The following is a 13,040-nucleotide window of genomic DNA, read 5'->3' as shown; positions in this document are numbered from 1 at the left end:
AAAAAGAAAGGAAATGTTTTTTTATTTTTTTGCCTTCTTTTAATTTTTGGTTTTTTGATCATCTAGGATCTCCCGGAACCTCAATTCTGAATTTAACTTGTATCACAAATACCATAGCCAAAATGCACTTACGGCCATTTGAAGTGTCTCTTCATTGCACCTGGCTTGTTGGCCTAGATGCCCCTGAGGATACTCAGTATTTCCTCTACTATAGGTTTGTACCTATGTTTAATTCTAAAACTGGGTTATTTCCACTGACCTTATAAAGCTTATGAGTGTTCTAATTTAGGTATGGGTCTTGGACTGAAGAATGCCAAGAATACAGCCAAGACATATTGAAGAGAAATATTGCATGCTGGTTTCCAAGGACTTCTATTGATAGCACAGGGCTCCAGAGGCTTGTGGTGCATGTTAATGGCTCAAGCAGGCATGCCACAATCAAACCATATGACCAAATCTTTCATCTTCATGCCATTGGTAAGATGAGCTTATATTGCCCAAAGTTAAAATAACTGCCTCATTGAATCTCAACAATGGGAGATGTTATGAAGGTCTCCTAGCTGAACTATATCTCTGATGTTAAATGACCATCTAGTTCAAGCTAGAAAACCACTGCGAGAGGCTTTCCCAGCCTCTAACCAAACAGAAACTGGACAGCTGGTGTTGAGTCAAATATGACTCAGAGTGACCCCAAATGCTGCAGAGTAGAACTGCACTCCAGAGGGTGTTTGTGACTGTGACGTTTTGGAAGTAGATTGCAAGACTTTTCTTCTAAGATTCTTCAAATCTCGTGCAGATTTTAACTGCCAGCCTTTTGATTAGCAGGTGCATGCTTAACAGTTTGTGTGATAGGGACTGTTTGCAACCTCAGCACTATTAGTATTTCTAGCTGGATACTATTGAGTTGAGGGACAAGGAAGCTTCCTGAAACCTTATCATATTTAGCAGTACCCTAGGTCTCTACCCATTAGGTGCTAGCAGCCCCTACAGTTGTGACAAACAAAAATGCTTCCAAGTGTCTCTTGGAGTTGGGTGCATCATCAGCACTCGAGGAGGATGGCCTTGGGGGTAGGAACTCACAGCTTAACCGAGCCTACTTCATCTCCTGGGTTCCTGAAGTTTCTGCCCAGTTGGTCTCATGATCTTTTTCCTCACAAGGAGGCCTCGCAACCCTCCAAAGGCAACCATATTTTCCATCTTTATTCTTCTCTTCCTTTTTCTGATTGCTCTTAGACCCCTTTATCATTCTGACCTGTCTCCTGTGGACATTACCAAGTTGCACTGCCTCTCTCTGTATGTAATTCTCAGATCTAAGCATTCTATTCAAAGTTTGATCAGCTTATTGCACAAGAAAGAAGATGTTCTTCCTTATATATTAATGAATGTTAGCACATGACATAATAAGTTATTATCATTCAAGACTTCTACAGGGTAAAGGTCGAGGGTGTTTATAACTGTTAATATGCCTGGATTTGAATCCTGACTCCTCCACTCATTACTGAGAGACCTTAGACCAGGTGGTCATCTACGCTTCCCTTTGTCTTCTGCTCTGAGTGCACCTGACACATTTCATAGCATTTCCAATGTCCTCAAATACATATAAAATCTTGACAATGAATAATGGGGATTAATAGGCTTATACTTTACTGACAACCTTAAGATTGCTGGTTCAAACCTACCTAGTATTACCATGGAAGGAAGGGAATGGAAACCTGCTTCCATTAAGATAACAGGCAAGAAAGCCTTATGGAGAAGTTCCACTCTAACTTCTCCAACAAGGGTCAACTATGAGTCAGAATGAGAAGTAGTAACATGATGAGAAGTAACAACAACATGGGTTTTATAAGAATCAAGGACATTAATAATCATATTGTTCTGAGAACAACATTTTCACGGTTCTTGATCTTAGGTCCCAACAAGTAGATTTCAACTCATAACGGCTGTTGCAACAGAGCAGAACACTACCAGGGCAGGTGCCATCCTCATAAGGCTATTTTGGAGCCCATTGTCGCAGTCACTGTATCAGTCCATCTGGTCAAGGGCACTCTGTTTTTCGGCCGGCCCTCTGTAATACCAAGCATATGGTCCTTCTCCAGGGGTTGGCCCTTTCTGGTGACATGTCCAAAGTTCGAGGTCTCACTTTTCATGTTTCTAAGGTACATTCTAGCTTTATTTCTTTCATGACAAATTTGCTTGTTCTTTCAGAAGTTCGTGGTATCATCATTATTCTTTGCCAACACTATGATACTGAAGTTGTCAAGCACTTAATTTTGTTTGACTCCACAAACAGCAATTAAAAAATCCATGATTTTTTAGTTGGAGTTAGTTGGGTTAGTCTGCTGCACCTCTTTAATGAGTTAAAAACAAAGATGTTACTTTGACGACAAATGAGCAATTGAATCAAGACTTGGTATTTTAAGTCACCTAATATATACATGGAGCCCTGGTTGTGTAATGATTAATAAGTACTAAGAAGATGATATATCATACTCAGGAGCCCCAATGGCTTAGTGGTTACATATTGGGGTGTTAACCACCAGGTCAGCAATTTTAGCCATCAGTGGTTCTGAGGGAGAAAGGTGAGGCTTTCTACTCCCATGAAGAATTAGTCTCTGAAACCCACAGGAACAGTTCTACCCTGTTCTTTAGGGTCACTATGGGTCAGCATCCCCTTGTGGGCGGTGAGTTTGAATATGCATGTGAAAGTTGGGTGGCAAAGATGGAAGAATTGATGCCTTTGAATGATAATGTTAGCAGTTTCTAATAAATATACTAAATATCATTATCTAGAGGACATGATTTAGTTCATGAAATATTTGTATATATATCAAACAGAGTAAAACTTTAAAGAATCACAGAATTCAAATGTCACTTTTGTGAAAATTAGCAATAAAAGATGCAAGGAGGCATCTGGGAAACAATGAAAGTAGTATGACTAGTGATACAACCTGACACAGACAAAATGAATTCACTTTCTTTTATGATTTGCATTTTGTTGAGGCCAATTTTTAAGATCACTAAAGTAAACAAAAACTTTCTTGACTAAGAATTTTCTGCTTAGATAATGGCAAGCTATAGGACTTGTGGGTATCATTCTTGAATTTTTAACAAGTCACATAAACCCAAGAAAAGGACACTCACATAGAAATACAGTAATTTCCACCTACATCACCTGACCATGAAGAAAATCAATTGAGATCTCACAGGAAAGAACTGAAAAACTCTACGTAAAGATAGAATTTTAGCTCTATCGATTTTTTTCATCTGAGACAACTGACAACCAATACTCTACCCCCCAAACAGAAGACACACCGACACAATGAAAGAACAACTGAGGTCTAGAAAGTAATTTGCTCATGGCAGTACATCTGCTGGCAAGGGGCAGGAGGGCTTGGTAGGAGACCCAGGGCAAAGTTCTTGACATTGTCATTTACCCTTGCCTTATCCAATGGAGTGGTAGAGCTAGGATGAAGGTCAGTTCACTCTGAGATTTCTTGGAAGAAAATTTTGTTGACATACTTCTAAAAAATCAGCCATTGAAAACCCTATGTATGGAGTATAGTTTTACTTTGATGCACATGTGATTGCCATGAGTTAGCATCAACTCAATGGCAACTGGTTTGGCTCACCCTGCTTGAGAAGGAAAAAGGGATGATGGGGTCATTCAAGGAGCTGATGGGAGAAGGGATTAATCCATTCACTTTCATCCTGTGTAGAAATCGTTAAAGTTCACAGGAGCAATCTTTTTTTCTTCAGCTCTACAAAGGAGAGTGAAATTTGAAGCTCCCAGCTTCCTAAATTTGGAGATCCATTAAGAATTGATGACAAATGTGAGGTTATCATACCCTAGAAATGCATTGAGATGTGTTCATAAATTACAGTTATCAGTTGTTGTTTCTGATTCTTAAAACAGAAAACAAGCAAAACAAAAACAAATACAGATCTCTCATTCTCTATCTTAGATGAAGTAAACCCTCCAATGAATGTCACAGCAGAAATTAAAGGAACTTCTCTCTGCATCCAATGGGAGAAGCCGGTTTCCGGCTTTCCAACCCACTGCTTTAATTATGAAGTCAAGATTCACAACACAAGGAAGAGTTCTGTTCTGGTAATCCCTTAGATTATGTCAATGTTCAAGGATACCTATTCTTCTAGAAACATTTAAAAATGATCTTAAATTACTGCTCTAGGTACAGTGTGGTACTAATAAGGTCAAAGTTAACTTACAGCTACCAGGAGTTAAGGAAATAAATCAAACACCACTGGCCTTTTATCTTGACATGACATTCTTTTGGGTGAAAATTATGTCAAGGACTCAGATAAAAACCCATTAGCACTAACAGACAAAAAGTTTAAGAGGAAAGGAACTGAGAAGAGAGACAACATTTGCTAACCCCCAACCACAAGCCAAGATTTATTATATTAGATTATTTCATCCTCACCATAATGATATTATGTAATTATAATTTCCATTTTACAGATCTGTAAAACTGAGGAGCAAGGTCAATTAAGTAACTTCCTCAAAATTACAAAGCTGGAAAAAAATAGGGAAGTCAGAAATCAATTCAGGGCCTTTAGACTTCTACACTGAAGTTTCACTGATAGTAAGCAAATCAAATTTCAATCCACTGAAAAAATATTTTAAAGAACTAGCTATTTTATGGCCAGTGGGGAGGCATAAAGGTAAGTATAACACTGCTTCTGTTACTGAGGAGTCCAATTTCATGGACATACTCGCCTACTTCAGAGATGTGCTTCTACAGTTTAAACCATTGGAGACACAAAGAAGTTAGGCAAAGTAACCTGTTGGAGGCCCCACAGAGAGGTGTGTAAAATCTGGAAAGATGGCAGAAATTTACCTGGTGAGACAACAGGGGAAGGAAGTGCCCACCCAATGCTTCTCCCCTAACTGTGAAATACTTAAAAATGTGTATTGTTTTAATGTCTAATCTACTATGGATTGGTACTTTTGTTAAATACAATAAAAATGATTTGCCAAAAATGAATTATAATCAACAACATATAAAATACAAGTCCAATACAGGACATCTGCTTGAATGTCCTGGCAATGTCAAATTGTTAGGAACATTTCTAAATTGTAGTTTCAATATCTAAATTTACATCAGCACAAATCAGTCATATCCAATCCCTGACAAGTACCAGACCAGCCACCATACTGTGAGGGGCAGGAGTCCGAAAGAACATGGCTCCTTAAGTCAATGGCCAACACTCTAGGCCATCACACTGACTTCCCTCAGACTGACCTTGTTAGATTTTGTCAGGAAAAGAAATGGGTTTCCATAGATATGAAAGCCATTGGAGAGTTTTAGCAATAGAGCAAAAGGACCGCATTTACAGACTAGAACAATGGTGGAAGCAGCATGAAAGCTGGATGTGGGTAAGGGGGGAATGAGGACATGGGATATCAGTCAGTGGCTACTCTCACAGCCCAAGCCAAAGATGAGAAGAGCCAGAATAGCCTCTGTGCCAGGGATGAGGAAGGGAGAGCGATACGTTGGTATAGGAGTAGGTAAGACACGGTGTCAACGTTCCTGGATGGCAACTTAGGAGTGGTATGACTGGCCAATATGGGGAATACAGAAGGGTCTATTTTACAGGAGACCATCTTGATTCACTTCTGGACAGTGTTATCCTGGGTTGTCTGTGGTCAGTTATCACTAACTGTGATAATTGTGGTCAATTTATCATTACCTTGAACCACCCCAAATGGCTCTTTATACAGACCAAAAATTTGACTATTGGCAATTTCCTATAGTATCCAACTTAATGTATCCTCAAACTTGAGATTTACAAAGGTAATTTCACCTAGCTCAATAATCCATGGATTAGATATTGTTATCCTGCTTTACAGATGGGAAAACTGAAACTCGGAGAGGTCAAGGAATGAGCCATGTAGTAATGGGAAGTCAATCTAGGGTTCCGTATTTCTCCCCCTAGACTCAAAGCCTGCGCTCTTCCCGTTCTCCATTCGGAACACTCACCACTACCTGGTTTCTGGTTTTGAAGCATATCTTCTTTGTAAGGGGTGTCAGTAAATGAGTTTTGTGAAGGCCAAATAGGATATATTTTAGACTTTGTGGACCATGTGGTTTCTGTTGCTACTACTCAACTCTACCATTTTAGAGGGAAAGCTGTCAGAAATAATATGTAAACTAATGGACATGGTTGTGTTCTTTATTGTGGACATTGACATTTTAATTCCATGTCATTTTCATGTGTCATGAAATATTCTTCCCTTGATTCTGTTCTATCCACTTAAACATGTGAAAAAGAAAACATCCTTAGCTTGCAAGGCCCTACAAAAGCAGACAACGGGTGGAATTTGGCTTCAGACTGTGCTTCACAATTTGTGCTGAATATGATGGGAACCATGTGCTGTTCTTTAGTAAAAGAAAAAGAGAAGATGTAGAGACAGAGCAAGGGAGATTACACATCCTACTAACTGCTACTCTAGTCTTTCATTCTGGAACTGTCAGTGTAGACCAAATGGACCATCTGTGTCTTATGATTAATCAGTGTATCTATTTTGGTCACCAAATAGCTGTTCTCTGCAGAGGGACTATCAACACATCCTTACTGAAGCAGTCTAAAATAAACTGATCAATACGTACCCTATTGGTTTTTAACTGATTGCTGAACAATGAATATATATATACATATATCTCCACAAAGCAAATCAAATCCATTGCCACAGAGATGATTTTGACTCATAGTAAACTAATGTGTTACAGAGTAGAATTTCCCTTTAATAAGAATGAGTATTACCTATATAGGAACCCTCTCCTCCTTCTGATAATTGGCAAAATATAAATGGTGTGTTGACAGAATATAACAATGTTAATTTTCCCCCATTTAGATAGGAGCGATTAAGACCAATTCATTCATCTCAATAATTGATGACATTTCTAAGTATTCCGTTCAAGTGAGAGCAGCTGTGAGCGCTGCGTGCAGGAAAAATGGGCAGTGGAGCAAGTGGAGTCAACCTATTTATATGGGTGAGTATTTCGTGCTTCTTTTGATGCAAGTTATCCTGTTGATACTATTGAGTTTATTACAATTCATGATGAGCTTATGTATTACTGGCAAACTATGTATACCACCTAGGGACAAACTACCTTGTTTTTGTTAGGTACTATTAAGTTGGTTCTGGTTCATAGCAGCCCTATGGACAACATAACAAAACTCTACCAGGTCCTGCAACCTCTTCACAAATGTTGTTCTGTTTGAGCTCATTGTTGCAGCCACTATGTTAATACATCTCATCAAGAGTCTTCTTCTTTTTCATTGCCCCTCTACCAAGACTGATGTCCTTTTCCAGGGTCTCTCCTGATAACATATCCAAAGTACGTGAGATAAAGTCTTACTACCCTCACTTCGAAGAAGCATTATAGCTGTACTTCTTCCAAGTTCAATTTGTTTGTGTTTTTGGCGGTCTATTGTACTTTCAATATTCTTTGCTTGCACCATAATTTACTGATGGTTAGAATAGATAACACATGTACATTCAATCTCAGGTCTCAAAATAGTTTCATGTCTCTAGTATGCCTCACCTTTTATAGGTACACTATATACTTGTATAAGCAATGTGTGTGCTACATGGTTTTTATAAAATCCAAAATGTCCTGGCCTAGTAGTTTCCTATGTGTATTTCATGCCTTATAATCACATGCATGATTTTACATGGGCACATTTTTTATTAGTTGGGATTTAATAATCTATCATATCATTCCATCTTTCAATCATGTCAAGTAGAATTGTACAATTGCTACCACAAACAGGTTCTAATCATTCTTTTTCTACACTGACTTCTTGATATGTCTCCATTTTAACCCACCACCATCATTGTGCCACCAGCCCCACCCTGAAACCCTTATTCTACTTGATGTCCCTATAAGGTTCATCAATCCTGGATTTCATATACTGAAACATGGGAAAGCATGTAACACAGCTTCAAGAGGGTGACATCGGCTGACATGATACCTCTGAGATACACTCTACTATGAATGAACAAAAACCAAACCAAACAATACAAATCCAAAATACAGAAAATTTTGGAAGCCAGATCAGGTCCAGCCAGCATCATAGGGGGGATATATTGACAAAGTTTTAATGGTTCAGATCAGATTGATACCTTTGATCTGTACTCCTCTTCCCTGATCACTCTGTTTAGTGGCCCCTTTCCTCTCAACCCTCAATTTTAGATAGGGGAAATTCTCCAGAGGTTTATTTCCTATGTAGCTCCACAAACGAATCTTGGGCTCCTACTGTTGTCCATTGTCTTCTGCCCCCCTAGGTTCTCACAATTTAGGCTCTGATATTGATTCCTCTTTCAAGTTCAGATTATATGGATTCCAATCCTTTGGTGACTTCTTCCACATGAGCTTAGTTGATATCTCTCTCAGATGCCTGCTTGTTTGGAGACAAGCCTTTAAAACCCCAGATGCTATTTTATCTGATAGCCAGACACCATCTAGAGTCTTCGCCACATTTTGCTATAGCACCCATATTTTCTGGTTCCTTTCCAGAGGGTGAGTGTTGAGCAGGGCCGTGATGTAAAAACTAATTGTTCTTAAGGTGAAGCTAGGATTTAATGTGAGCTACATGGGCACATCATGTGTGAAAATGAATTCACTGCCTTTTCCACCTTGATAGATATACAGCTACCCGGAAGCCAAAGAAGTTTAACCTCTCACTAACACTGGCCCTTCCAAGGTCCTCTACCCATTTATCTTTTCAATATAGACTGTTTTTACTTTGATCTAATTTTAAAAGTTTATAGTTTATTATTGGAGATAATTATTGTATGACATACTGTTGTATGACATACTGTTGTAAAAAGAGATTCTGTGTACACTTTAGCCTATTTCCCCAATAATCATGTCTTGCAAGAAAATAATGCAATATACATCCAGAAAATTGGTCTGGATATAATCCACTAATCTTATTCAGATTCCATCAGTTTTATATGTACTGTTTGATGGTAGTTCTGGTGGATGTGTATTTAGTTGTAAGCTATTCTATCAAATGTGAAGGATCCTGTATTCACGAGCAGAATCTAGATACAGAATATCTCGGTCTTCATGAGAATCCCTGATGTGGTCTTATTATAACCACATCTACCACCATATCCCCGCCCCTTCCTCTGCTCTTAATCACTTGTAATCACTAATCTAATCTCCATCTCTAGAAATTACTTGTACCTAATTTGACATTCACATTCATGATTTTCTATTCTTAAAGAAAATGCTAAAATAAAATCCAGCACTTCATAACCAGCATTACTACATATTCAAAAAACTTGGAAGTTGCCTGGCCTGCCGTGATGGTTCTGACAGTTTTTGCTTATGACCAAATTGACTAGTTTACTTGTAAGACAATTAATCACCTATGAAGGGCAATAAAATATTTTTAACACTTCTGATGAAAGGGAATTTATCTCAACTTTAGGCCAGATGGTTCCTTTGCTTTGACATGTGGTCTTGTGCTTGTAGACAGAGCATTCATGCCCTGTGTCTACTGTCATCTGGGTGTCTTGGGCAAGAGAACATACTCATTTTATGAGAGAAAGGGGCATTTAGAAAACAAAGAATGTGTCTTGTGTGTATATTCTAACTGTGCAGCTCGGGGATAAAGACATATGTGGTCACAGGCTGCATTCAGTCTACAAGAACATAGGAAGTGAAAGAAACACTGGAGTATAACAAAAAACACATGTTTAACCCCAGCCTTGTCACATATTGAAATCCCTGTTTAGTACAGATAGTTGATGGATAGAGCTACTAATCAAAAGGCTGAAGGGTTGAGTCCCCCCAGAGGTTCCTCCAAAGGAGTAGCCAAAGACCATTTGCAAAGAGTACTTGAGAGAGTTCTTTTTGTCAAGTGCTAAAATTTTCTATTGTTTAATTCATTCACTTAGACTAAGAGGTGAGGCTTCAGATTTGACACCTATCAGTTAGATCTCCATGAAAGACTGGAAAGAATGAGGAAAGGCCTAGGAATGGAGAACTGTTCTGAACAATAAGGGGGCTGGTCTTACTGAGGTGCTGAGTAGCCAAAGAGGAATGGCATGCCCTACAGGCAGCAAAACTGTGTGGTTGTCCCCGACATCAGCCCATGTGACTCAGGAGCAGCATGAGTCTTCCTGGGGAGACAGAACTGAAAGGCTGGAAAAAGGAACTAGGAATGGACCAACTTTACCTATTTCATATTTCTGATAAGTCTCTCACTCCTCACCTTCTAGCTTGCTACTCCACCTCTCTAAATGACCCAGCATGCACACGGCTTCTGTCAACAATGCTTCATCTGTACCAGTAAAATACACACTGTGTATTCATTGTGAGGAAAACCAATAGAAGATTAATCAGTCCTAGAGAATTTTTAATAGGGTTATTAGTTTTATCAAATCCTATGGAAGCAGCTTAATTTTTGGTTACTCATACTCTGTGAGTTTCCTTTTAAAAAGCTTTATGTTAATTCTTCAGGGCATAAGAATTGGTGACAAACTATTGATGTTCCCAAATGTCTTTGTAATGCTATTACTTATGCAAACAGTACCCATAATTTTTCAGTGGTACCCAAGGTGCCTGAGACCACCTTGTTGGAACTTGACACCAAAACCTTGGCTAAGGATCCATTTCTGCTTACAAGTGTTTGAGATTTGAAGTCACAGTCAGTGTTGACCATAGAGAATTTACTGCTATAAAGTGAGGACAGCCATAGTCTAGATTTTCACCATGGCTTTGTCAATGTCTGAATCTATTATCTAAATTGTTGTTGATATTGTCATCTGGTGTCATGGCAACTTTATGTATGATAGAACAAAGTGTTGCCTGGTCATGTGCTACCGTCATGATTGTCTGAGTCTACTGTTGTGGCTATTATGTTAGTCTTTCTCATTGAGGTTTCTCCCACTTTACCAAACATGATGTTCCTTTTTAGTAAATTTTCTTCCCTCTTGGCATGTCTATAATCAGAAAGTGCTCTATCTAATCCATAGGCTAATTTTTACACCATAGATAACCTTTTTTTCTAGTCTGTCTTGGTCTGGAAATTCCATGGAAATCTGTTCAGTGAAGTACCAGTGACAGCAACACACAAGTTACTATGGTGTGACACATGAGCACATGAGTGGTAACACAAACAGACAACAACAAAAATCCACTGCCATTGAGTTGATTCCAACTCATAGCAACCCAGGAGATGGGTTGTGGATAATTTAAATTGAGATGGTAAAATACAATATTTAATGATTCAATCAATACAAGGGAACTTCAACATTTTCAGTAACATATGGAATTTGAAAAGATAATAGAAATCTTTTCATGGACTTTTTGAAATTCTCTCATAATTGAAGACGGCTCTGTGTGTTGTGTTGAGAAGACATCTCAGGCTAAATTGGGGCTGTCAGATTTATCAGCAACAGCTGCAGAGGATATAATGGGGACTAGTGTGCCAGCAGGGTTTGGCCACCCCGGACGTACCCTTCATGCCTGATCTGTCTGGTTCTCAGTTCTCTCTTCCGTAAAATGCGAGTGCTGCCTCTGTGTAGCTCTGCCATTCATGTTCTTTTCACTGCTTTCCCCAACCACACTCGTGCTGAGAGTGGAATTGTGATCAATAATGAGAATTATTTTGAGCTTGTTTTGAATTTATCATTCACTCTCCGTTATTATTTCCTACATAACAGCTACTTAGCTTGGGCCTGAGCTCATTAGAGTTTCCCCCCAGGTGGACCTCATTGCCATTAACTATGGAAAATCCCATTTCATTTACTGCCACCCTTTTCATGAAGATGAGCTGATTAATATTACTACTCACTTTATAAATCCATTGCTACTGAAATTTACTGCCTTGCGCAGTTTAGGATAATTAGTGAATTTAATCAATGCAGACTCTCCATTTTCATCAAGATGATTAATAAATATAAAAGAAGCCCAAGTCCCTTGAGGATGTCTTGTGTGGCTCTTCCTTACCCTCAAGAGGGTGGCAATAAAATTATGCTCAGTTTGCAGCCTATCAGGCAATTTTACTGCTACATTCATTTCCTTCAGACACCCCTCCTCCTCTTTTACTTTCTCTTATAAATAGCAACTGGGAGCCCTCCCATTGCATTTCTAACGCACAGGCCCAATTCAAATACTGCCCCTTTCTTAGGTACTAGTAAGCTGACCTCCCTGATTTTAACTGAAGAAAATAAAGGTCCAATGATAGCAAATTGCTTAGTCACTTGCTCAAATAGCCAAGATGTGCTATTAAGGTATACTTTCCCCCAAACAGATGACATGAGAGCTAATTAGTGAGTGAGGATGGAGTCAATTAACTTATTATGATGCAAGAGTATTTCATAAATAAGGAGACCCAAAATGAGTAAGTTTTAATTGATGAGTTAAAGGAGGTATAAGGAAATACAATAGGTGTCCCAGAGTGGTATGAATGATTAACACTCAGTTGCTAATTGAAAGGTTGGAGGTTCAACTCCATCCAGAGGAAACTTGGAAGAAATGTCTGCCAAGCTACTTCCAAAAAATATCACTCTGAAAACCCCAGGGGGCACATTTACACTCATGACACACATGGGGTTACTAGGAGTTGGGGTCAATTTGGTGGGGCGGCAAAGGTGCATACCAGTTCTAGATGTCCTGTTTCCTGGACAGCCAGGAAACACAGAGGATGTGCAGCAAGGGGAGGCAGCAAGCCAGTGAACACATGGACGGACCTAAGAATAGAATAGCGTTGTTTCATTTATTTTAAAATTAAAACAGCAGTTTTGTTTTATCAGTACTCATTATCAACTCCATTTCCTCAACTGGTTTCTCTGTCTTATCTTAGGCACTAACTTCCCATTTTCATTTGCCTTTCTCCTTTTCGAAGTTTCTTAACTTCCTGATTCTTCTGTTCCTCTATTGTCTGTGCCATTTCCTGTTTATCACAACCTTTTGTTGCCTGATGCCTGGCCTTGTTGTTGTTAGTTGCCCTTGAGTTGGCTCTGACTCACAAGGGCCCCTGCATACAGCAGACTG

At 39.0% G+C, this 13,040-nt stretch overlaps 1 protein-coding gene across 1 annotated transcript in view; it reads left to right on the top strand.

The window, feature by feature from the left end:
- Nucleotides 1-13,040, top strand: part of IL5RA (interleukin 5 receptor subunit alpha) — a 53,395-nt gene that overhangs the window by 19,413 nt on the left and 20,942 nt on the right. The window contains exons 5-8 of the mRNA XM_004715916.2: nt 67-214; nt 290-477; nt 3,963-4,108; nt 6,878-7,016. Of these exons, the coding sequence (XP_004715973.2) occupies nt 67-214; nt 290-477; nt 3,963-4,108; nt 6,878-7,016 (621 nt within the window). The remainder of the gene's footprint in view (nt 1-66; nt 215-289; nt 478-3,962; nt 4,109-6,877; nt 7,017-13,040) is intronic.

Source organism: Echinops telfairi, unplaced genomic scaffold (assembly GCF_000313985.2).
Source record: "Echinops telfairi isolate 266 unplaced genomic scaffold, ASM31398v2 ScPeMD7_49;HRSCAF=173, whole genome shotgun sequence".
Lineage (NCBI taxonomy): Eukaryota > Metazoa > Chordata > Mammalia > Afrosoricida > Tenrecidae > Echinops > Echinops telfairi.
The sequence above is the reverse complement of the archived record's forward strand: the minus strand, read 5'-3'. Positions and strand labels throughout refer to the sequence as shown.